This window comes from Mustelus asterias, chromosome 11, assembly GCF_964213995.1.
Source record: "Mustelus asterias chromosome 11, sMusAst1.hap1.1, whole genome shotgun sequence".
NCBI classification, from domain to species: domain Eukaryota; kingdom Metazoa; phylum Chordata; class Chondrichthyes; order Carcharhiniformes; family Triakidae; genus Mustelus; species Mustelus asterias.
This window is the reverse complement of record NC_135811.1, coordinates 27238169-27264774: the sequence shown is the minus strand read 5'-3', so window position 1 is coordinate 27264774 and position 26606 is coordinate 27238169. Positions and strand designations below refer to the sequence as shown.

At 41.3% G+C, this 26606-nt stretch overlaps 1 protein-coding gene across 4 annotated transcripts in view; it reads left to right on the top strand.

Moving 5' to 3' along the window:
• The window catches only part of tial1 (TIA1 cytotoxic granule-associated RNA binding protein-like 1), a 36127-nt gene extending 23849 nt beyond the window's left edge, over positions 1-12278 (top strand). For 3 of the 4 annotated variants that reach the window (XM_078223316.1, XM_078223317.1, XM_078223318.1), the window contains 6 exons: positions 795-903; positions 7408-7503; positions 7621-7705; positions 9920-10043; positions 10156-10298; positions 10593-12278. In XM_078223316.1, the coding sequence (XP_078079442.1) occupies positions 795-903; positions 7408-7503; positions 7621-7705; positions 9920-10043; positions 10156-10298; positions 10593-10713 (678 nt within the window). In that variant the 3' untranslated portion in view covers positions 10714-12278. Of the gene's footprint in view, positions 1-794; positions 908-7407; positions 7504-7620; positions 7706-9919; positions 10044-10155; positions 10299-10592 lie in introns of all 4 variants that reach the window. The other variant, XM_078223315.1, reaches the window with a different exon arrangement.
• Positions 12279-26606: the final 14328 nt, after the last annotated feature.

Sequence of the window (26606 nt, the reverse complement as noted above, 5' to 3'; positions counted from 1 at the left end):
TTTTGGCTATTCAATAATTGGATAGTCTGGAAATGATAAATTTGATTTAGTCCATAAATATTAACTTGTATTTCTGTGAGGTTTAATTTTCAGTAGAAGTTGTTTGGGTTTAAATTCTGCAAAACTTAAATTATCTCCTACTTGTAAGTCAGATTCCAGATAATCTAGAAATTCTGAGTTTACACATTTCTTCAGGTCTGGTTGTGATCTTTGTTTCAATTCTTATTTCTTGAACATTTTAAATTATTGTCTTGAGGTCGCCTAAAATTTATGCTCGAGTATTTCTAAGTATTGAAGTAGGTACAGACATTTAGCCCCTCAAGACTGTTCCACTATTCAATTAGATCTTGGTCTATAAATGTTATAGCAGTAAAAAACAAATTATTAGCTTTATGAAATTAATTTACATATTGAAGATCGATCTGTGGGCTTTAAAAAACCTTGGCATTGTAGGTGTACTTTGCAATCCACCATACAAATATTTTATAGTCTGCAAACGTCAATGCCTAAACTACAAATATTGATACATGCAGTGTCCATTGATACAGTAGAATTGGAATAGTTTAGCAACTAGTAACCCGGGAAGTGTACTGCGTCATTTTTGTTTGTTCATATATGTTCATCCTTCCTTAATAAGGACTTTAAGTGAAGAAAGATTTGCATATAGGCATGTCTGCACTCTTATACCCGCAGTCGGAATTTTATAATTGGGAAGCAAAGTGAACTTTGAATGGAATAATTATTGTTGGAGGCAGAACTTACATCACTTCTCCGTTCTTTATTCATTTCCATAGGATGCAGAAAATGCAATTGTGCACATGGGTGGTCAATGGCTGGGAGGCCGGCAAATTCGAACAAACTGGGCAACACGCAAACCGCCAGCTCCAAAGAGTGCACCAGAGAGTAGGTTTCTCAATCAATGTTACGTCATAATTTTTGAAGGTGTCCAATTTACTGTCTTTACTGAATTGATGAAGATCTTGTATTTGACCGTAAGCCGCCTTGTTAGCTAGTTTGGTGAAGAACCAGAGTCTGTTGTTGTCTTTGAAAGACTAACAATTTTTCGCAAATTATTTTGAAATAATTCAATTGTTTCGAGATTTGCTCAACATTAATCAAAATTAAGGGCTTATTAACAGTGAGCACATGCTTGAAAAAATAACCTCCGTTTTTGTAAGTGGGCCACAACTTTATGAAGGGACAAGCTCAAGAATTATACTTTGGGGTTCTATGGAGTGAATGTCTACTGGCAGATTGGAAAATGGTCAATTTAATATCCATTGCAAAGTGAGATGGTAAAACCAGGTCATTACAGATCATTGAGAGAGCTGTCTCAGACACTCGTCAAGCAACAGCCTGATGTAGTCATACACTCAGAACAGAATAACACTGTACAGATAATGTACCATCAATGTGACACTATCACCATCTCTGGGTATCTCCTGTCCGATGTGGAGATGCCGGCGTTGGACTGGGGTAAGCACAGTAAGAAGTCTCACAACACCAGGTTAAAGTTCAACAGGTCTATTTGGTAGCACAAGCCACAAGCTTTCGGAGCACTGCCCCTTCATCAGGTGATGAAGGTGATCACCTGATGAAGGGGCTTGTGCTACCAAATAAACCTGTTGGACTTTAACCTGGTGTTGTGAGATTTTTTACTGTAATATCCTGTCCGAGCAGAGGTGGTGGCATAGTGGTATACAATTGCAAGGGAGTTTCCCAGGGAGTCCTCAGTGGGTGGTACAATGGTTAGCACTGCTGCCTCACAGCGCCAGTGACCCGGATTCAATTCCCGGATTGGGTTACTGTCTGTGAAGAATCTGCACATTCTCCCCAGGTCTGCGTGGGTTTCCTCTGGATGTTCTGGTTTCCTTCCACAGTCTGAAAGACATGTTGGTTAGGTACATTGGCTGAATTCTCCCCTCAGTGTACCCGAACAGGCACCGGAGTGTGGCGACTAGGATTTTCACAGTAACTACATTGCAGTGTTAATGTAAGCCTACTTGTGGCCCTAATAAATAAACTTAAAAAAAAACATTGACTCTGGACTCCATGAGGTTACATGGCATCAGGTCAAACACGGACAAGGAAACCTCCAGCTGGTTCCCATGTATCCACCCCCTTTCAGCTGATGAATCAGTACTTCTCCATGTTGAACACCACTTAGGAAGCACTATGGATAGCAAGTGCACAAAATGTACTCTGGGGATGTCACTGTTCATCACCAAGTGTGGCTCAGTAGCATCACCACAGACCGAGCTGGCCAGGTTCAAAAGGAAGTAGCTGCTAGTCTGGGGTCTGTGGCAGGTGGTGACGGACCCAACAAGAGGGAAAACATACTTAATCTTATCCTCATCACGAGGAGTGACCACCACACAGTTCTTGTGGAGGTGAAGTCTTGACTTGGCATTGAACATATCCTCCAGTTGTGTGGCACTACCACCGTCCTAAGTGGGATAAACTCTTTGAAGATATCTAGCAACTTCATCCTCTGGGTCATCAGCAGCACAAGAATTGTACTCTACCACAGTCTGTAACCCCGTGGCCTGACGTATCCCATTCTATTGTTGCCATCAAGCTAGGGAATCGGCCCAGATTCGGTGAAGAGGGCATACCAGGAGCAACATTATTTATGCCTAAATATGAGGTGTCAACATGGGGAAGCTACAACACAGGACTACTGGTATGCCTAAGAGCAATGCGATTTCACAACCAATGGATCATATTCAAGTTCTGCAGTCCGACCACATCCAGCTGTGAATGGTGGTGGACGGTTAAACAATTCTCTGGAGATGCAGGCTCCACATATATCCCCATCCTCAATGATGCAAGACGCCAGCACAGTGCAAAAGATAAGACTTAAGCATTCTCAACAACCTTCAGCCAGAACCACGAAGTGGGTGATCTATCTTGGCCTCCTCCTGAGGTCCCCAGCATCATGGATGCCAGCCTTCAGCCAATTCGATTCATTACATGTGATATCAAGGAATGGCAAAGATTATGGACCCTGGCAAAATTCTGGCAATAGTACTGAAGCCCTTTGTTCTGGAACTTGCTGTATCCCTCGCTAAGCTATTTCAGTGCAGCTGCAATGATGGTATCTACCTGGCCAATTACTGCCCCACCAAAGTATCCTGATCATAAGTAAAGTGATGGAAGGGATCATCAACAACACTATCAAGTGGCACTTGGCAATAGTCTGCTCATTGACTTTCAGTTTGGGTTCTGCCAGGGTCACTCAGCCCCTGGCCTCATTTCAGCCTTGGTTCAAACATGGAGACAAGAACAGAATTCCTGAGGTGAGGTGAGAGTTACTGCCCTTGACATCAAGGCAGCATTTGACCTAGTGTCGCATTAAGGAGCCCAAGCAAAACTGAAGTCAATGGGAACCGGAGGGAAACTCTCTGCTGGTTGGAGTTGGACTTGGCACAGAGGAAGGTGATTGTGATTGTTGGAGGTTAATCATCTCAGTTCCAGAATATCACTGCAGGAGTTCCTCAGGACAAAATGCCCTCAGCTCAACCATCATCTTAATCAATGACTTTCCTTCCATCATACGTACAGAAGTGGGGATGTTTGCTGATGTACACAACAGCACCATTCATTACAATACAGATATTTCAGCAGTATATGTCCAAATGTAGCATGACCTGGACAATATCCAGGCCTGGGGTGGCAAGTAACATTCATGCTGCACACATACCAGGCATTGTCCATCTTCAGCAAGAGAGAATCTAACCATTGCCTCATGACATTCAATGCCATCACTATTGCTGAATCCCCCACTATCAACATTTTGGGGCTGGCATTGACCAGAAACTGATCTGGACTAGCCATATTGATATTGTGTCTACGAGAACATGTCAGAGGCCAGAAATCCTGCCCTGAGTAACTCTCCTGATTCTTACCCACCACCACTAAGCCTGTCTGCCATCTACAAGGCACAAGTCAGGAGTGTGATGGAATATTCTCCAATTGCCTGGATGAGTGTAGCTTTGGCAACACTCGAAGCTTGACACCTCACAGGACAAAGCAGCACCGTTGGCAGTCCTTCCACGAACCTTCTCTCCTATGAACAGTTGCAGCAGTTAGTAACATCAAGATGCACCTTGCTTGCAGCAGTTTCCGAACCTATGACCATTACCATCCAGAGGAAATGATTTGCCAATTTAAAGACTGTTGATAGGTGTAATTTGTAATTGAGAGCTGAAAGCATATTGAAAAAATGGAGGAATAAACAGAGAAAAGAAAGGTGGAGATCTTTATTACTTTTGTGAGAAAACTGGAAATGCTTGTGGGTGGATTTGGGGCTATGATTCATTAGGTAATGAAGTGGCTTGCTGTTAAAAAGTGAGTGAAACTCCTAGTTGAAGGGCTGTTAACAATTTTGGCTTCATACGGAGTATGAATGCTGAGTTAACAAACATCGATTCACACTGCTACCTGTTATTGGGAAACAGCAATGATGGGGGAAAATGTGGAACTGTGTTCATTAGAATTCAGAGGCAATTTGATTGGCATTTTAAAGTAAAGAATGGAGTAGATGGAAACTTTCCAGTGGAAGGTAACATTGATTGAAGAGTAAATGCAAGGGAATTGGAACAGAGCAGGAAAAGTTTTATTTTAAACGAGTTGAGTTTGCATATGAAGTAACAATCATGCCTCCTAAGAATAGATTAAATGTGGCTGAGGAGTGGGAATGTAGAATTCAGACCACTTCTCATGTAACAGATAAACACCAACTTTGACGAGAGTGTGCACATTTCTGTTTTGCAATTTTTATGTAATTCTGTTAGCTCAAACTTTCTTTTACTTTGTGATGCTAACTCCCCTTTCCTCAGGCCTAATTGTTAATTGTATTTTACTGTATACTCAGTGCACCACATTTGAAATGCACAATATATCATACAAAATCATTTTGTTCTAGTTTGACATTACATTATTTATAGAAGTATTTGTGCTATGCAGCACACTTCAAAACGTGCCTGTGACCAGGATTATAAACTTCATTCTCCTACTCTAAACTCTTGACGTGATCAGTCATTGTGACCTTACTTGTTACCTATTTTTTAATTCATTAATTGGTTGTGAATTTTGCTGCCCTTGAGAAGATAATAAGGGGTGAGCGACCTTGAACTGCTGCAGTCCTTGTGATGGTACATGGTGGTATACGAAGAGTGATAATGGGGAGTTCCAGAATTATGGTGCAACAGCAATATATTTTAGACAGGGTGGTGTGTGACTTGGAGGGGAACTCTCAGATGTCACAGATGAAAGAAATGGCTGAGGTAATAGCAGATGCGTTAGTTTATCAAAATTTGCTGGAATCTGGGGTAGTGCCGGCTGATTGGAAAACAGCTAATGTTACGCCACTGTTTAAAAAAGGAAGTAGACAAAAGGCGGATAACTACAGGCCGGTTAGCTTAACGTCCATAGTTGGGAAGATGCTGGAGTCCATCATTAAAGAGGAGAAATAGCAGAGCACCTGGATAAGAATGGTTCGATCAAGCAGACGCAGCATGGATTCATGAAGGGAAAGTCGTGTTTGACGAATTTACTGGATTTTTATGAAGATGTGACTAGTGTGGTTGACAGAGGGGAACCGGTGGAAGTGGTGTTTTTAGATTTCCAGAAGGCATTCGATAAGGTGCCTCACAAAAGGTTGTTGCAGAAGATTGGGGTGTACGGAGTTGGGGGTAAGGTGTTGGCGTGGATTGGGGATTGGCTATCTAACAGGATGTGGAGATGCCGGCGTTGGACTGGGGTGAACACAGTAAGAGTTTTAACAACACCTGGTGTTATTAAAACTCTTACTATCTAACAGGAAGCAGGGCGTTGGAATAAATGGGTGCTTTTCTGGTTGGCAGTTGGTGACCAGTGGCGTGCCGCAGGGATCGATGCTGGGGCCTCAACTGTTTACCATTTACATAGATGGTCTGGAGGAGGGGACTGAGTGTAGGGTATCAAAGTTTGCTGATGACACAAAGATGAATGGGAAAACGAATTGCGTGGAGGACGCGGAAAGTCTGCAGAGAGATTTGGATAGACTGGGCGAGGATCTGGCAGATGGAACATAACGTTGGCAAATGTGAGGTTATCCACTTTGGAAGAAATAATAGTAAATTGGAATATTATTTAAATGGAGAAAAATTACATCATGCTACTGTGCAGAGGGACCTGGGGGTCCTTGAGCACGAATCGCAAAAACTCCTGTCTGCAGGTGCAGCAGGTGATCAAGAAGGCGAATGGAATGTTGGCCTTTATCGCGAGGGGGATAGAATATAAAAGCAGGGAGGTCTTGCTGCAACTATACAAGGCACTGGTGAGGCCGCAACTGGAGTACTGTGTGCAGTTTTGGTCCCCTTATTTGCGAAAGATATATTGGCCTTGGAGGGAGTGCAGAGAAGGTTCACCAGGTTGATACCGGAGATGAGGGGTGTAGCTTATGAGGAGAGATTGAACAGATTGGGTCTGTACTCGTTGGAGTTTAGAAGGCTGAGGGGTGATCTTATAGAGACATATAAGATAATGAAGGGGCTCGACAGGGTAGAGGTAGAGAAATTCTTTCCACTTAGAAGGGAAACCAGAACTAGAGGGCACAGCCTCAAAATAAGTGGGGGCCGGTTCAGAACAGAGTTGAGGGAGAACTTCTTCTCCGAGGGTGGTGAATCTCTGGAATTCTCTGGCCATTGAAGTGGTGGAGGCTACCTTGTTGAATATGTTTAAATCACGGGTAGATAGATTTCTGATCGATAAGGGAATTAAGGGATATGGGGAGCAGGCGGGTAAGTGGAACTGATTCGCTTCAGATCCGCCATGATCTTGTTGAATGGCGGGGCAGGCCCGCGGGGCTGGATGGCCTACTCCTGCTCCTATTTCTTATGTTCTTATGTCCCCATGTGCCTGCTGTCCTTGTTCTTCAAGGTGGAAGGAGAAGCAATTCCCAGATGTTAATGGGGAGAACTTTTGAAGAGTATACTAGGCTGGGTGTCCAGGTGCTTAAATTGTTTTTGGGTGCCCTATCTGATTTTATTCCTAGACTTTTTGGAATTGTGGGCTAAAATGGCTTGTTAGGCCATTTCAGAAGGCAGTTGAGAGTCAACCGTGCTGTTGTGGAACTGGAGTCTTATGTGGGCCATACTGTGTAAGGATGGCAGATTTCCTTCCCTAACAGATATTGGTGGACTGGATGGGTTTTTAATGGTAGTTTTATAGATCCCATTACTAATGGTAACTTTTTATTCCAGTTTTATTTAATTAAATTAATTTAAATTCTCCAGTTGCAATGATAGGATTTGAACTGGTGTTGCCAGTTAATTAATCTAGACCTTTAATTAGTAGGCCAGTAACATGACCACTTGTGCTGTTGGCACGAGTTGAAGAGACTAACTTTTTTTCCCTTTATAGGTAGTTCAAAACATCTAAAATTTGAAGAAGTAGTAAATCAGTCCAGTTCCACAAATTGCACCGTCTACTGTGGAGGTATTGCTTCAGGCCTAACAGGTATGGACAACATTGATTTAATAAATGACAAATGGTACCAGTATTGATTAAAACAAAATATTCATATATTGTAGGACTAACATTCTTGCATGTTTTATAATCCTTCAACTCTTACAGAACAGCTTATGCGTCAGACTTTCTCACCATTTGGGCAAATCATGGAAATTCGTGTTTTCCCAGAAAAGGGATACTCCTTTGTTAGGTAGGTTTTGCTTGTAACATCTTTTTGCTTTGCTTGAAATATAATTATTTTAAATGTAAAGCCATTCTTAATATTTAAAAAGCTCAAGTTATTCTGTGGCTTTTTTGTTTTTCACATGTAAGTTGTACTGTTAAAATATTTTTACAGATTACTTATGTAATCTGTCCACTAGTTCCCTTCAGTGCCTCTGGTATATTCATTTTGATGTGGAGATGCCGGCGTTGGACTGGGGTAAACACAGTAAGAAGTTTAACAACACCAGGTTAAAGTCCAACAGGTTTATTTGGTAGCAAAAGCCACACAAGCTTTCGGAGCTCCAAGCCCCTTCTTCAGGTGAGTCAAAATGGAAGAACCTGAAGAAGGGGTTTGGAGCTCCGAAAGCTTGTGTGGCTTTTGCTACCAAATAAACCTGTTGGACTTTAACCTGGTGTTGTTAAACTTCTTCCGATATTCATTTTGTCCATTTTAATTTAAATATGGTTCATTTTTAGATTATTTTGGTCAGATTAGTACCAACTATTACCACTTTGTTTCAATTGTTCCATTTTGCTTAGATCTTAAGCTATACTGGAACATGCTTTCTGATGGATGAGGGATACAATATGTTAGACCTCAAGCTATTAGAATTGAAATATTTCAGTCAGTTGGAAATGGTGAAATGGCCACACAACCTCAGCTGTGAAATTGTGGGGCCGTATAACCTTTCCATTATTGGATTTCAAAGATGAGCTGGGGAATCCCTCTTGGAACCTTGCAAGTAAGGGTTTGCATGGCAATGGTCCAAAAGTGCTAACTTCCTCTGGACAATTGCACTGCGCTGGGAACCTCTGAAAATGCAATTTATATTGCTAACTTTGGATGTTTCCACCATGGTTAGTTCTTAAAAGGCTGGTAGATTTAAAGGATCTTGCTTATGGGTAACTATTACCAACACTTTCTACAAAGTGTCCACACGCACACATCCTGGACCCCCACCAGGGGACTCCTCCTTACCTGACTGCCCCTCACCCACAGTTTTTCGCACCCAAATCTGATCCATCTATGTTGACGCTCATCTTATCCCTGGCCTATCAATTTCGCTGGACCTTTAGACTTACCTGGATGACAACAATCAATGCTGTGAAAAGAGGACATGTCCTCAGTCCAATTCTGCTGGACTGCGATGCTGGGCTTCGGAGACAACTGTGCTGCCTGGATCTTGTCTTGCCTGGGGCAGAAGGTAGGGCAGGACAGGCATCGAAGAAATTTACCATAGATAAGTGAGCATGGTGCGACAAGCCGACGTTGATTGCTACTCAAAGGAAGTTATGGCCTTTTATGCTGTGTACATCCCACAATTATGTCTACTTGTTTGCTGGGTTGGTATCTGCTGCATGAATGTTAACTGTTGTTTTCTGGAATTCCCAACATCTAAGTACTTAGTGGATTTTTCAAGTTTTTGCGAATGGCAAGGCCAGTGATGGGTGTGACTTTTTCTATCTTGTAGAACATGATAGCTTCTTGATGGATAGTAGAAAGAGCATTGTGGGCATTGGGTTCATTAGAATGGAGTTGATGACTTGCACATCGTTTCCCTGTGCAAGCCAACTCATCAAGAACTTGTCACCTAATCTCCTCAAGAAGATTAGCATAAAAACAGTGAGCATGTCGATCAGTGCACCTGGTTATTGATTATGTTTGAACAGGTCTGGTTGTTCCCAGGATTGATGGAAAGCTATAGAAAGGGTTGGGGGTAGGAATGAAGATTCCAGTTACACTCTTTATTCTGCACTAAGAAAATTACATTTGCCTCTCCCCGGGCTCCAAGGGACCAGTATTCCTGTTTCAGCCTGGATACTTTAGAGCAGGTGCCTGTCAGACTGCTTACTTTCCAGCAGGAGGCACTACAATTGTGGCCATCAATCGAGGTGGCATGATCACAGATGTTGCCAGGATTGCAGATGCAGAATGACTATTTGCGTGAGCTGGTGAGAGTGCTGTTACTCGTGCACAAACCAGTACCTTCCAGATGAAAATTTGGGTGCTAAAATAGCCTTGTGCACATGTTTTCAATGTGTCTGGTGTACAGCAGGGGTGTGCAAATTTTTTGTCCTTGATTTTGAAGCATGTCTGCCATGAGTCCTTGAGGCTGCTTCAAATTTTAGATGGAAATTGATTGGTGTAAATTAATCATGTCAAAAATTACAGAAGCTAATGTTCTTGTATTTTTAATAGGTTTGCAACCCATGATAGTGCTGCTCATGCTATAGTGTCAGTTAATGGAACCACTATTGAAGGCCATATTGTTAAATGCTATTGGGGTAAAGAAACTACTGATTCAGCTAACAAGTATCAGCAGGTAAGCTGACTTAAGTAACTTGCTTTTACAACTGAATTTCAAACTTTTTGCTTTTGTTGCAGCCTGTCGCATGTATCTAATGTGTCGTAATATTATTACCCCCTTCATTCAGATGGAATTTGCTCAGCCCTGGGGTCAGTGGGGCCAATGGTATGGTAATGCTCAACAGTATGGTCAGTATGTAGCCAATGGTTGGCAGGTGCCCTCTTACGGCATGTATGGCCAAGCGTGGAATCAGCAAGGATTTGGAGTAGAGTAAGTACTTTACTGGATCAAGTAGCTTGAACTCACTGCCCAGGTGAACCCTTTTGTGGAGAAACTGGGTGTGCAAAATTATATTTCCCTATAATTCAGCCTGTGTGCATAACAGTTCTGTAAATGTGTCCCCTCCCAATTTTAACTGTCATATTAAATCCTCCTTTATATGCCTGTTGAATGATTATTGGGAAATTAATATTTTGTAATTTAAGTCATGTCCAGTTCATGTGCTGTGATCAGTAAGGAGTTTTAAGTTAAATTCATTGAAATACTTTTTTGTTTTCTTTGCAGTCAACCTCAATCTGCAGCTGCCTGGGTCGGTGGATTTAGTGCTCAGCCAGCCCAAGGGCAGGGTACTGCTGTTATACCTAACCAAGCTGGCTTTGGGATGGCAGGTTACCAGACGCAATGAGCAGGGACTCGTTCTCTTTACCTACAAATGAGGAACCCAGATTTTTCTATTGACGCAACATCAACATGTTCACTGACACCATGAATAAAATATAGACTATTTATTTTAAAGCTGAATATTTTAAAAATTCTATCACAGCTGAGCTCATGGTGGAGGATGTGAATGTTTCCCTGTTCTGCTCTTTCTTTTTTGTTTGGGATGGGGAGGGGTTGGGGGGAAGCACATAATCTGTTAACTTGTTTTCAAAGTGTGAAGTAATCGAGAATGATGAATTTATTTTGAAAATGAAGTGCTATTGTGTATGAATTTAAAAAATAAATACAGTGTTAGTGGGAAAATGTCAACCAGACTTTTGACAATCTTTTCTTTTAGTTGAGCATTCCACGATATTAATTTCATACTCTTATCATTGTAAAGGGAATTTTAAAGCCTTGTATCATGAAGTCAGGCTTAATGTTCAATAAACACAAGACAACTGAATCTCGCATTGCGATGGACCAACTGCCTGCTGTTTTCAGGGAAGTTCTAATTCATGGCCATCCTGAAATGCCAGCGCACTGGCATATATTGAGATGCATCAAATTTAACACTCGGGCTTTAAATTTTTTCTTTCACTTTGTCTTATGGATTGAACAAGAAGCCCAATGAAGGCAACAGTTTTTTAAAAATGTGTTGCATAACACTCTAAAGTCAGGAAACTTGAGAAGGGAACACTGGCTACATTTGGACTGCTGGAGTCCCTTGTACTATTTTGGCTATAATAGAGACAAGTTCTACATACTTGCATACATATGGACAAGGGGATTGGGGTGAACGTCACAAGTGTAAATATCTATAGATAACATTTAATACACCAGTATGATTATTAAAGCATGCTCTAGTGTAAAGGTATCACAATTCCTACTTTGTGTCAGCGGTTGAGATTTTTAAAAAGCTATTCAATTGTACAATACTGAAGTAGCAAATTGCCCAGAATGTGCAATGTATAGCGGTGTTTCACAAGAGTATGTTAATATATCTTTCCTACTGCAGTTAATGTGGTATGTAAAATTATACAAAATAAATTTCAAACTGAAGCCTTAAATTTTATTTCTTCAAGCTGCTTTGGGCATAGTGTCATTAAGAATAGTTTGTGCTCTTTGCTTTTCTACCTAATTCTGTTGCTGTGCTTAATATCATGCAAATTTATTGAACCATATAAATTTAATGCAAGGTTGAATAGTTGCATAATTTCTTCAGGCCACCAACAAATGGGAGTATTTTTAAGTCTCAAATTAAAAATGTAAAATACAACAATCATGTCAGAACCCACTGTTTATTTTTAACAATGTGTGCCATTTGTTAATTGAAGGTGCAGTGCAAAATTCTGTACCATTTATGAAGCTTCATTTTAAATATATTTTTGAGTGGTTTGCATGTTGGTGCGTTTCACATTTGTAAAATAATTGCTAGCTCATTTGAGTGTGGAATGGGTGGATTATGAAGACATTGAAAGCTAATTGACATTAGTCGTTTCTGGATTATTTCTTCTGTATCTAAAGAAATAAAATGATTTTAAAAATAAACTACATGGTTTCCATTTCTTAGATTTGTGTAGCTCAATGAAAACTAACCTGCTTTGAACACAAAAATGGCAGGTAAAGCACATTAAATAAATACTCTTCTGTTATTTGAAATTACAAGGATTTAATTTGTTTCAGCTTGCTATCTAAAGCATTATCTCAATCTCTAAATTTAAAAAAAACATTTGTACCAAATTCTCATTTGGAGGATAAAGCAAATATCTGGTGCCATGAGTGGGAAAAGCCTGTTGTTCAAATACGGAGTATTCTTCTTGGGCTGTGACATGGAGTAGTGACAACCTTACACAGGGCCTAATTTATGTGATTGCTGATGCAGGAGCCCCTGATGCTGATATGTTTTACTTGTGCTGGCCAGTAATTTGTGCCTTGTGAAATGTGTTTAAACTTTGGTGCTCATGAAAGTAAAAGATACTGGTGTACGAGGATGGTATGGATCACAGAATTTGTTCTGGGATATAATGGCATTTAGAGCATCTTTATTGTTTTGTACTTTCCATGATGTTTGTTGCATGATATGCTGTACAGATTGTAAACTTAAAATGCAAGTCATGAGAACAGAAGCAGACAATTCAGTCTCTCAAACCTCATCATTCAGTTACGTCGTGGTTGACCTATACCTTCATTCGGACACTAATCCACAATGTTTGATACCCTTGCCTAATAATCTTTGTTTAGCTTCAAATTTCAGTTGATCCAATGTCTAGCCTTTGGTGGGTAGGGGGAGGAGTTCAGATTTCTACTTGCTTTCTTCATGGTCCAGCTCTGATTTTTAGATTCTATGCTGTGTTCTGCATGCTCCTGCCAAAGGAAATAGTTCATCTGTATTGACTCATCAAATCACTTATTTTAGATGGCTTGATTAAATCAACCTAAATTCAAGAAAATACAAACCAAGTTATTCAACTTGTCTTTAACCCCAGTATCATTGTGAATTTGCACTGTACCCTGTGAGGCTAATAGTGCAGTCCTCCAGATTGCACTCAATATTTCGGGTGGTGGTCTGACCAAGGCTCAGAACAACTGAAAACACAACATTCCTTGAAATGGCAAATAATTCCCTTCTATTTAATTTTGAATTTATTCCAAATGTTAAATCAGCATTTGATAACTGCTCAGGAGCTGTATCAATAGACGGAACAAACCTAATTTATTTAATGTCTGTTAGAAAAAAACTACTACCTCCATTTTGTGATGGTTTCGGTGTACATTAATTTGTGAAAATGCTTCTCTTGTTTTAATCATGGACGTTTTCATAAAGTTGCGCTTTCTAATCCTGACTTCCCAAAGTTAATCTGGATAATACTGTAGGTATTTAGTAATATAAAAAGACATCTTTTATGGCACTGTTCATGTTAATTATAGGTGATATTGTGTAGTGCTTGCACGTGGAAGCAAGCTGCACATCTCCACTGAGAATTTGAAAAATAGATATTCTGAGACAGTGAAGCAAATGTTTGAATTTCCAGAAGCTCAGGAGCAGTTTTTTCCGTAACTATTTGCAAGCAGGCAATTTATACATACAGCAGATATATAAAGATTGCTTTGGCAGTCAGCACCTTTTGCTTTGAAGACAAACAGGTTTCCAATTTTAGAGCCTGACAAGCTAAAAAGTGCAGTGGGTTTGGAGGGAACCCAGCAATTACAAAGCTTCGGATGAGTTATGGAAATATGTGGCAATGAAAATTTAATGGAAGAATTGGAAGTATTGAACATAATTATAAAGGAACAGCTGGCAACATGCATTGTTCCGTAAAGCACACCAAACAGCCAGCCACTGGTGAAATTGCAAAATAGGGGAGAAATTTGACTTTGGATTGCCTATTTTTCTGGGCATAAAACATCAGGCCAAATTTTCAATTTCTAATGCCTGATATGCTCTGGCCAAACGTCAGCTGCCAAATTGGAAGCTCATGACTTGGATGCCCCAGCACCAGCCTGAATAGAGTTTTAGGTGCAAATTGGGGTGGGAATACTATGACCCCAATTGAAATTTGTTAAAGTTGCACCTTTCCAATACTGTTTAGTGCTCGGCCTTAAGTGACCTAATCAACTATGCTTCAAGGCGTTTGGAGCTGCCCAAGGTCCAGAATTTGTTACATTTCTGTGAAGCCAGGCAAAGCAGGTATGCTCACCTAATTCCACAAATACAACAGTTTCCAGCCTAGATTCTTAGACCCCATAGTTAAGACATCACCTTGTTGGCACACTTGGGTAATTCATAAGGCTTACATTGTCAAATTGTATGATATATTAGCATAATAAAATCTTAATTTGTATATATCAAAATGATTCATGAATTTTGGGTTATGTTAAAGTCTTAATGGTGGTATCCATTTACTGCAATGTAGCTTTAAGAAAACATGGAGTGAACTGAAGTAATAGCTCGCATGTACATTTGGGCTCCAAGTCCAGCTTAACAGTAAATAGAAGCTTAAAACTACAAAGCTGAATGTCTATAAGAATTATCTGAGGATAGGACTTCTGATTAAGGGGTATAAATTAGATTGTTGTGGGGAAGCTAGGTACGCTCTTCCCATTAGTCAATGGTTGCACATATTAGGTTAAAGTTGGTAGTGGTGTTGATACAGGTGCACATACTTGGGCTAAATGTTCAAAGCTACCTGCAAATAGGATATAAAAATAGTATTGCATCACTAAGGTCTTTCCACTTGCCAAGGTTTAACATTTGTCACAGGACAAATAATAGGGGGCATTTGTCAGGGCTAAGTTTGGAGTCAGACACTTGCTAAGAAGTTAGTGTGTGTGGAGGACATTGCCAGTTGACAGACATTTGTCATGAGCTGGGGGTTGTTCAAAGAACCCAGTTATTAGAGGTCAATGGGTCCAGCATCAACAGATTTTCCAGGGCTGAAGTAATTGCCTTGGGAGAGTGATAATATATAAGAACTTAGCTGTCAGTTAAAATCTAGCTTGGGCGAATTAGTAGTAAAGTGCAGTCCTTGTCATGATGGAAAAGTTGCAGTTCTTGTTATTGAGTTTTTTAAAATTCATGCTCACAGCCTTGGGTGATTGATTTGATTTTTTATTGTCGCATGTATTAGCATACAGTGAAAAGTATTGTTTCTTGCGCGCTGTACAGACGAAGCATACCGTTCATAGAGAAGGAAAGAAGAGAGTGCAGAATGTAGTGTTACTGTCATTAGCTAGTGTGTAGAGAAAGATCAATTTAATGCAAGGTAGGTCCATTCAAAAGTTTGATGGCGGCAGGGTGCCGGTTGGTATGTTACCTCAGACTTTTGTATCTTTTTCTTGATGGAAGAAGGTGAAAGAATGTCCGGGGGTGCGTGGGGTCCTTAATTATGCTGGCTGCTTTGCTGAAGCAGCGGGAAGTGTAGACAGTCAATGGATGGGAGACTAGTTTGCATGATGGATTGGACTACATTCACAACTTTTTGTAGTTTCTTGCGGTCTTGAGCAGGAACCATACCAAGCTGTGATACAACCAGAAAGCATGCTTTCTATGGTGCATCTGTAAAAGTTAGTGAGTTATAGCAGACATGCCAAATTTCCTTAGTCTTCTGAGAAAGGCTTTGGTGGACTTTCTTAACTATAGTGTCGGCATGGGGGGACCAGGACCAGGTTGTTGGTGATCTGGACACCTAAAAACTTGAAGCTCTCGACCCCACCGGGGGGGGGGGGGGTGGCATGGTGACAGTGGTTAGCACTGCTGTCTCACAGCACCAGGGACCTGGGTTCAATTCCCGGCTTGGGTCACTTGCGGAGTTTGTGCATTCTCCCCGTGTCTGCGTGGGTTTGCTCCAGTTTCCTCCCACCGTCCAAAGATGTGCAGGTTAGGTGGATTGGCCATGTTAAATTGATCCTTCGTGTCAGGGGGATTAGCTAGAGTAAATGCATGGGGTTATGGGGATAGGGTCTGCGTGGGATTATGGTTGGTACAGACTCGTTGGGCTGAATGGCCTCCTGCACTGATGGATTCTATGATTCTACTTCGTCACCACTGATGTAGACGGGCATGTTCTCCTCTACGCTTCCTGAAGTCAATGACAATCTCCTTCATTTTATTGACATTGAGAGAGAGATTATTGTCCCTGCACCAGTTCACCAGATTCTCTCTCATTCCTGTACTCTGTCTCATCATTGTTTGAGATTTGACCCACTACAGTGGTGTCGTCAGCAAACTTGAAAATCGAGTTGGAGGGGAATTTGGCCACACAGTCAATAGGTGTATAAGGAGTATCATAGGGGGCTGAGAACACAGCATTGTAGGGCACCGGATTTGAGGATAATCATGGAGGAGATGTTGTTGCCTATGCTTACTGATTGTGGTCTGTGGGTTAGGAAGTTCAGGATCCAGTCGTAGAGGGAGGTGCCGAGGCCCAGCCACGGATTTGGAGATGAGTTTTGTAGGAATAATGGTGTTGAAGGCTGAGCTGTAGTCAATGAAAAGGAGTCTGACATTGGTGTCTTTGTTATCTAGGTGTTCCAGGTTGAGTGCAGGGCCAGGGAGATGACATCTGCTGTGGACCTGTTGTCGGGGTAGGCAAATTGTAGTGGATGCAGGCAGTCCGGGAGGCTGCAATTGATTTATGCCATGACTAGCCTTTCGAAGCACTTCATAATGATGGATGTCAGAGCCACCGGACGATAGTCATTAAGGCACGCTGCTTGGCTTTTCTTTGGTATTGAGATGATGGTCATCTTCTTGAAGCAGATAGGGACCTCAGTTGTTATAAAGAGAGGTTGAAGATGTCTGTGAATACCCCCGCCAGCTGATCCACGCAGGATCTGAGTGCTCGTTCAGGTACCCCATCTGTGCCAGTCGCTTTCCATGGGTTGACCTTCGAGAAAGCTCTGCTCTGACATCTGCAATGATGTCATTGGGAGGAGAAAAAAACAGCAGGTCAGGTGACTGGCGTTCAGTTTCAGTTTTGGGAATTAGTGTTAGAAGCATCAAGCTGAAAGAAAAGTCTCTCCCTGTTTTTTTTCTTTTGAAATTCTGCTGGTTAGCTAAAAACAAGATCTTGTTTTTCTGAAGGGTAAAAATCTGCTGTTGAGAGCTGGACCATAGTTTCTCTGGTGTTTTGAGAAGCTGTCTTGTCTTTAAATTTGTTCTGAGTGAATCCAGAGGACTGCAGACTTCAACCAAAGGACTCCATTTCCAGTATTACGTGAACATTGGTCTTTGCTGTGTTGAACTTGATTAAAGGGGTTGTTGATGGAAAGTTTGATTGGAACACATTAGATATTAAGGATTATGCATTATAATGGTTTTGTTTCTTGTTTGTAATTGAAAAAATGTTCTTGCTAATTTTCTTACTGTACATGTTAACTATATTTTTTAACTGTTTGATAAAAGTCATGTGAATTATACCTGAAGTGAAACACATCATGCTTATCCTAATTCAAGATGCAAAATTTATGATTTAGGCAGGCTTCATAAGAAATGTTGGAGTTTCTGGCCTGAACCATAACAATTTCCATTCGAGAGAGAACACTCAGCTGTGAAGCATGTGGCTTCAGCAGTTAAGGTGGGCTGGGAAAAGGATCCACTAGAGTTGAAGTCTTAAAAGCTGCAAAGGAACTTTTAGAGATGTTTTGGCTAAGCTAAGATCTTGAAGGACGTTGAGACACCAGGTTCAAGGAACCAAGAGAAGACCCCCAACAGTCCTGAGAAAGACAGACTGACACTCATCCAACTTGTATTTCAAAACCACATCTTGACTAGTGAAATGTTAAGTATCAATCATTGTTGTCCAATAAACCTTGTTGGTTTGCATTCTAGATTGTCCTGGCTTATAACATTATTCCTCAACAAGAATTTTCTTACTGTGACTTGAAATAGCATCTAATTGCCTACACCATCCTTTCCTACTTTGTGTGGGGTGAAACAAGGATATGGGTGGGAGTGAGCAAAGAGTAGGCGTGATGTTCAGCATTTTTGACAGCAGATGCCATGTGAGGGGCAGCTGTAAGGGATGAATGGAGTCTCAATACTTGGCTGTGGGTAAATCTTCTCACTTTCATGGGAAGAAATGGCTGGAGATTAAGGAATCTCACTGGGAGAACCAAAGAAGCCGGACAAGGTACCAAAAGTATCAGTTTACATCAAGTTACGGAATAACCTTTGAACGCACACAAGATAACGCAGCCAAACATATACCAGATGTAAAACTGAAGAAGATTATTACACTGACTTGTATCGTGGTGATAGCAGTCCACAATCTGGAGAGAGTTCAGTGAAGACACATTTGTGTTGAAATGCACATTTTTGGACAGAGCTATCTATTTATATAGACTACATTTCCAGCCCTTGTAGGAGAGGGGACATTTCTTGCACCTGCCTCTTCATGAACACCCATGCAGATGGTGCAAGGATTTCTGTGACCTTTCCCATGTTTGACATTGTCAAAGGTAACTTGGGACATCATAAATCAGTGAAAAAAGTTTACTAAGAGGACCACTGTTGCCATTTGATTAAAATAGGTCTTGTTTGCATATTCAGCAACTTTTTTGCTTTGGGGAGTTACTAATCTGCAATTCCGACTACTGGACTGAGGCTTTGGCCACCAACATGTTTCTGACCCCACCACAGTGAGGGATGCTATTGGTTATCAACTTGGGTTTCACTATTTGGTATGCCTATAAATCAGGAGCCAGGTCTTTGTTCAATTAGTTAATCGTATGTTTGTATACTCCATATGTTTACCTTTCTTCATGTCAGTGTATAGTGTCTGCTTCATTTTCTCTTGACTGAATTGTCATTTGGGCTCAGTGGAGGAGCCCTTCAACTAAAGAAATTGTCTGAATGGAAAAATGTTTCCTTTGTCGGCGCACTTAAGGAAATAATTCACCATGACAACTATGCTTGGTAATAGAAACATAGAAAAACTACAGCACAAACAGGCCCTTCGGCCCACAAGTTGTGCCGAACACATCCCTACCTTCTAGACCTACCTATAACCCTCCATCCTATTAAGCTCCATGTACTCGTCCAGGAGTCTCTTAAAAGACCCTATTGAGTTTGCCTCCACCACCACTGACGGCAGCCGATTCCACTCGCCCACCACCCTGTGTGAAAAACTTCCCCCTAACATCTCCCCTGTACCTACCCTCCAACACCTTAAACCTGTGTCCTCTCGTAGCAGACATTTCCACCCTGGGAAAAAGCCTCTGAGAGTCCACCCGATCTATGCCTCTCAACATCTTATACACCTCTATTAGGCCTCCTCTCATCCTTCGTCTCTCCAAGGAGAAAAGACCGAGCTCCCTCAGCCTATCCTCATAAGGCATGCCACTCAATCCAGGCAACATCCTTGTAAATCTCCTCTGCACCCTTTCAATCTTTTCCACATCCTTCCTATAGTGAGGCGACCAGAACTGAGCACAGTACTCCAAGTGGGGTCTGACGAGGGTCTTATAAAGCTGCATCATTATCCCCGGACTCCTAAACTCAATCCCTCGATTGATAAAGGCCAGCACACCATACGCCTTCTTAACCACCTCCTCCACCTGTGAAAGTAATCTTTCACAACTATTGGTTAGGTGCATTGGCCATGCTAAATTCTCCCTCGGTGTACCCGAACAGGTGCCAGAGTGTGGCAACTGGGGCATTTTCACAGTAACTTCATTGCAGTGTTAATGTAAGCCTACTTGTGACACTAATAAATAAAAAAGAATGGTTTTCATGTAATATATGTATTCAGCTTTACTTAGTAAAACTCAACTAATATTTTAGTTTTTCAAATAATTTGATAGTACAGAACTTGAGTATTGCTGAAAAAAATCTGAAGCTTTACATTTTGCACTCAGTAAGGCAAACAGTGGCACAGTGGTTAGCACTGCTGCTTCAGTGTCTTGGGTGACTGTGTGGAGTTTGTATGTTCTCCCCATGTCTACTTGGGTTTCTTCTGGGTGCTCTGGTTTCCTCCCACAGTACAAAGATTTGCAGATTGGGTGGAGTTAGGTGTACAGGGTGGAGGGAAAGGGCCTGGGTCAGATGCTCTTTCAGAGCTGGTGCAGACTTGATGAGCTAAATGGCCTCCCCTTCACTGTAGGGATTCTGGGGTTCAAATACCAAAGTTCAAAGTGAGTAACAATTTATACAACATGAGAAAAGGAAGCTAATAGTTAATAAGTCAGTTCTAATTAAGGCATTGCCATGGAGAATACACCAGGCAACATTTGTCCCCCATTCAATGCCAGGACGTGTTCTTTCTACTTGTAGAGGACGTGTGAATAAATGCACCTTCTAGCTAGCGTAAGTGAGCCACATTGCTTGCCAAAAGCAAGAGGCGTCCAATCATTAAATCTCATCAAACATTAAACATTATGTTCTAAGTTTTGCAAGCATTGCCTTATTGAATATGGTCAGTACTCAGCCCATTGCAAACAGCCAAAGGGACATGTTTGATGCAATCCATCAATTGTTGGGACAAACGGCCAATATACCTGACATCACACCCGCACTGATATTCATTTACCACATTACTCAGTTGTGGTTGGCAGAATATCTTTTGGCTTGATGGCAGTATCCTGCTTGTGGAAAATACCATGTGTTGCGACAGCATAGATGTGATTTTGCAGTTATTTTATAATTGTCATTATCTTTGTCCTGGAAGCAGTACAGTAAGGAAAAATTGTAATTTATTTCGAAGATCTGTGGAATCTAATTTGAAAAGGACTTTAAAGAGTTTTCATCAATTGTAAAAGGATCGGTAGCCATTTTCTTGAATAATAACTGACCTGGCGACTCTTAACCTGGAAGCAGTATAAACAAGAAGATTGTTAAGAATGAAGCTGTGCACTTGGGAGACGAAGAGAACTGCAGAGTTACAAATGGGGGAGTTCACAGATGCAATCACAAAGAGAAAACAGAGACAGCAAGTTGAACATGGAGAATTCTTGTGAGGAGAAATATGTCACCCTTAAGAACAGGTCATATTTTCTCTTTGGCACGAAAGGAGACAGGATCCCTTGGAGGTTCTGTGTGAGCTGGCTAAAAAGATCTAAAATCTGGAAAGCTGTGTGAATAACTTAGAGACGCTGAAGAGCTGGATGTTTTCCCAAAAGTGGCAAAGCTGTGAACTGGGTATTGTTGTTTCGTTAGTTGTAAAGAAACTCTGGAAAGCTACACCATCTAGATCTCTGACTCGAAGAGAGGATTCATTGAAGTGTGCCTTGTTGATGATGATTGTACCCGTAAAACTCAAAAGTGAAAGCTATTTTCAGATAGACTCCTAATCTATCTTGCATGAATAAAGAACAGCACTTCATCGAACTGTGCATCTACATAATGCCACACTTGTGTGGGGTGTGATGCAAACGATTGTGGTTGTTAGGACATATCTTTGCTGCATCGACTAAAGGAAGATTAACTTTATTTGAAGTATCCTTTGCCTGTTTATTCATGATTAGTTTGTGCTGGTTCTGATTAGTGTTAAAACAAAAGCTACAAAATGTGGAATCTTGTTGGTATTTTAAAAAATTTGTCATTTTGGCAAATTTGTTTATTTTGGTTTATTGTTTCCCCACGGGGATGATATAAATATAGTGGATGAAATCTAATGATGCTAAGCATCTGTTATGAAAGAGCAAAATTCTCATTAATGAGAGAAACACAAGTGATGAGTGTTGTCCTGCTGGATTAATATATAAAGATGTATGCTTCGGAGACCACATTCTTGAGTCGGCCTGACCTTTAGCCAACATTTAATAGGCCTGCGGTAACTTTGGTGATTTACGCAGCTGCAAGATCTTGTTGAATACTGTAAATGATCTATTGAAACACTGAAACTAGTATAGAGAAACAGGAATTGGAACTCATGTTAATTTTTCCATATACATGTTTGTTAATGATTTACTATTCTGCACTTGTTTAATCTGATTTTGGAAAAGTATCATGATATATCTAAATTAACTAATGTACAACAATATAAGAGTGCTCCTTCAGGTGGCAGTCCCATGTGTAACTTCAAGGAAACAAAGTAATGTGGCAGACCAGAGTGACTTGCATTAGTTTGCATTGGAATGATACTGCTGATCTAATACATAAAAATATCACTCTTTGTAAAAATGCACATGTTTATATAGTGCTTCATGTCCTCCAGAATTCCAGCATACTTCACAATCAATGGATTATTTTTTGAAGTGTACTGTCCATGTTTTTAACCAAATCTAGTGACCTATTTGCACATGGCAACATTCTACAATTAACAAAGGAATGATTACATAACCTGTTTTGTGGTTTTGGATGAGGAAGGTCTGTTGGAGGACACTGGCAAAATGCCTGGTCTGCAAAAAGTATCATAGGTTCTTTAAATATCCAACTGAACAGGCAGATGTAGCTATTGGCTTAATATCTGAAAGATGGCAGTTCAAACAATGCATTCTAGTCTGCAGCAGATGGTATTATTGCTTAATATTTCATCTTGTATGTTTATATTTTTATATTTTATATTTTTCACTGAACTCTTTGCTAATTATTTTTGGTCAATAGATCTTAAAGGATTGTGGCAGTAAGTGCAAATCAATGGAGAAAATTGTTTTCAATTTTTATGTACTGTAAACAGACGGTAATCCACATTCTTCTTCTATGGCTCAATATGGCTGGTAAAATTTAGTAAGAGTTTTAACAACAGGTTAAAGTCCAATAGGTTTATTTGGTAGCAAATACCATTAGCTTTCGGAGCGCTGCTCCTTCATCAGATGGAGTGGAAAAGGCTAAAGTCCTACACATTTCCACTCCATCTGACGAAGGAGCAGCGCTCCGAAAGCTAATGGTATTTGCTACCAAATAAACCTGTTGGACTTTAACCTGGTGTTGTTAAAACTCTTACTGTGTTCACCCCAGTCCAACGCTGGCATCTCCACATCAAAATTTAGTAACACATCAGGAAAAATGTTCCTGTTTCTATCTTTTATTGATGTTCCAGCAGAGTTGTTCTTAGGCGGCACCAATGCCCTGAAATATCAACAATCAATTGAACATTTGAGCTTGACGCTACACGTTTCTTCACAACATTTAAGAAGCATTCAGATGAGCACTTGAAATACTGTAGCATACAATGCAACAGACCAAATCTGGAAAATGAGATTAGAATAAGCACCGACACAATGGGCTGAAAGGCGTCTTTCTGTCCTGTAAAACCTATGCTACAAAATCTTACCCAAAAATGTTGGTTCCGGCGCACAAAATAGTGATTCCTGCTAATGGTGCCAGTGTGCTTTGAGCCAAATCTTGCACCTCATTTAATAATTTTTATACCCATGAGTATCATGCTGCTCCCATGGCATGTTCACTCTGATTCGCCCGGCTCACAACGATGTAGCTGTCATGGATGCTCCCTGGGAAACAGGTGCACACCGCATGAAGCACATAGTCAGAGATGAGCCGCCCATTGAGATATGAGCATCCCTTGCGGTTCATGAATAGTGCTGCATGGTGCCATGGAGCGCGCAGGGCCACGTGAGTGCAGTCAATTAAACCTGGCACCTGGGGCAAGCCTGTTAAGGTAGCGAAACCCATGGCCCTGGCGTCTTAGCTCACCTGGTCCTAGTTCAAATTGATAACCTCCCAGACCATGAACTGTAAAGAAGAGAAAACCACAGTGAGCTATAAGTGTTCATGAGACAGTCCCGACCCTCCTGTCTTGATTCCTCTGGGACTACCACCCAATGGCAGGGCACTCAGTAGGTGCCTCATTGCCACCCCTCACACCCTCCATTTTGACACGATAGCCACATCTCCACGTTGGTCCCTGTCAACTCTAGCAGATGCAGCACCTGGACCCACCAGGGTCTCAGTGACACCAAATGTCCACACAACCTGCTGTGTGTTTCGTGGCACAGAGTGGCCTGCCATTTGCTGGCAGCGGGATTTTCTAGTCCCACCATTGTCAATGGAGTTTCCTGCTGAATGCGCCCCTCACCACCAGGGAACCTGCGGAGGGAGTGCGCCGTCGGTGGGACTGGAAGATCCTGATAGCATGAATGGTCAGAAAGTTCCAGCCATTCGGTACAGTATTGGTCTCCTTAAGGAAATATTTAAGGCAGTCGAGAGAAGGTTTACTAGACTAATACCAAGAATGGGCGGGTTGCCTTATGAAGAAAGGTTGAAGAGGTTAGGTTTGTATCCACTAAAGTTTAGAAGAGTAACTAGCAACTTGATCGAAACCTTCAAGATCCTGATGAGCATTGAGAGGGTGGATATGGAGAGGATGTTTCTTCTTGTTGGAGAATCTGGAACTAATGGTCACTGTTTAAAAATAAGGAGTCACTCCTTTAAAACAGAGATGAGGTGATTTTTTTACTCGAGGGTTGTGAGTCTTTGGAACACTTCCTCAAAAGGCAGTAGAAGCAGAATCTTTGAATATTTTTGAGGCAGAGCGAGATAGATTCTTGATTAATAAGGGGGTGAAAGGTTATTGGAGGTAGACAGGAATGTGGGGTTGAGGTTACAATCAGATCAGCCATTATTGTATTGAATAATGGAGCAGGCTCGAGAGGCCCTGTGCTCCAGTTCATATATTTGTAATTTTTACCCAGATGTTGGGCAGGAGGGGTACATGTGGGAAGCTTGAAATCTGTTCAGAGGTTGGGAAAATACTGAACTTGCAAGGATAGCTAGTGTTAAAAATTCTTAAAGTTGACAGCAGTTAGAGCAAGTCATTCAAGAAATCAATTTGAGTGTTGTTGAAGGTGTGGATTAGGATTTCAGCAATGCAGGATAACAGGAAACAGAAATTGAACTCTGAGGTTTATTGAACTCAAGGTAGCTAACTGGAACAGCGTAGGATGATTTGGATTTTGCTGACATTGAGCCAAAAGGAATTTAAGCTTGGCAAAGATTTTATGTTCAATGCTACATGTGTGGTCCATGAACTGTGGAATTTTTAAAACACAATTCAAGTCATAATTATTTAGCTGTGGGAGCCAGGATTATTTCCTCCCTGTTCCTGAGCCCTCAAGACTCCCTTGCCAGTCATAGATTGAGTAAAACTTGAATCAAAAGCAGTTGGAGTGAATGCAATCTGAATTCAATGCTTAATATTTGTTTAGGAAAATTTGAAGTTGGCAGATGGCTATCCCTAGAAAAGAGGTGACGTCTCTATAAACAATAAAATGACTGATTTGATCTGTTTGCAGGACGAAATGGTATTGTTGGTATTGACTCCAAGAGGTAGAACATAGAACATAGAACAGTACAGCACAGAACAGGCCCTTTGGCCCATGATGTTGTGCCGAGCTTTATCTGAAACCAAGATCAAGCTATCCCACTTCCTATCATCCTGGTGTACTCCATGTGCCTATCCAATAACCGCTTAAATGTTCCTAAAGTGTCTGACTCCACTATCACTGCAGGCAGTCCATTCCACACCCCAACCACTCTCTGCGTAAAGAATCTACCTCTGATATCCTTCCTATATCTCCCACCACGAACTCTATAGTTATGCCCCCTTGTAATAGCTCCATCCACACGAGGAAATAGTCTTTGAACGTTCACTCTATCTATCCCCTTCATCATTTTATAAACCTCTATTAAGTCTCCCCTCAGCCTCCTCCGCTCCAGAGAGAACAGCCCTAGCTCCCTCAACCTTTCCTCAGAAGACCTACCCTCCAAACCAGGCAGCATCCTGGTAAATCTCCTCTGCACTCTTTCCAGCGCTTCCACATCTTTCTTATAGTGAGGTGACCAGAACTGCACACAATATTCCAAATGTGGTCTCATCAAGGTCCTGTACAGTTGCAGCAAAACCCCACGGCTCTTAAACTCCAACCCCCTATTAATAAAAGCTAATACACTATAGGCCTTCTTCACAGCTCTATCCACTTGAGTGGCAATCTTTAGAGATCTGTGGATATGAACCCCAAGATCTCTCTGTTCCTCCACAGTCTTCAGAACCCTACCTTTGACCCTGTAATCCACATTTAAATTAGTCCTACCAAAATAAATCACCTCACATTTATCAGGGTTAAACTCCATTTGCCATTTTTCAGCCCAGCTTTGCATCCTATCTATGTCTCTTTGCAGCCTACAACAGCCCTCCACCTCATCCACTACTCCACCAATCTTGGTGTCATCAGCAAATTTACTGATCCACCCTTCAGCCCCCTCCTCTAAGTCATTAATAAAAATCACAAAGAGCAGAGGACCAAGCACTGATCCCTGCGGCACTCCGCTAGCAACCTGCCTCCAATCCGAAAATTTTCCATCGACCACCACCCTCTGTCTTCGATCAGACAGCCAGTTACCTATCCAATCGGCCAACTTTCCCTCTATCCCACACCTCCTCACTTTCATCATAAGCCGACCATGGGGGACCTTATCAA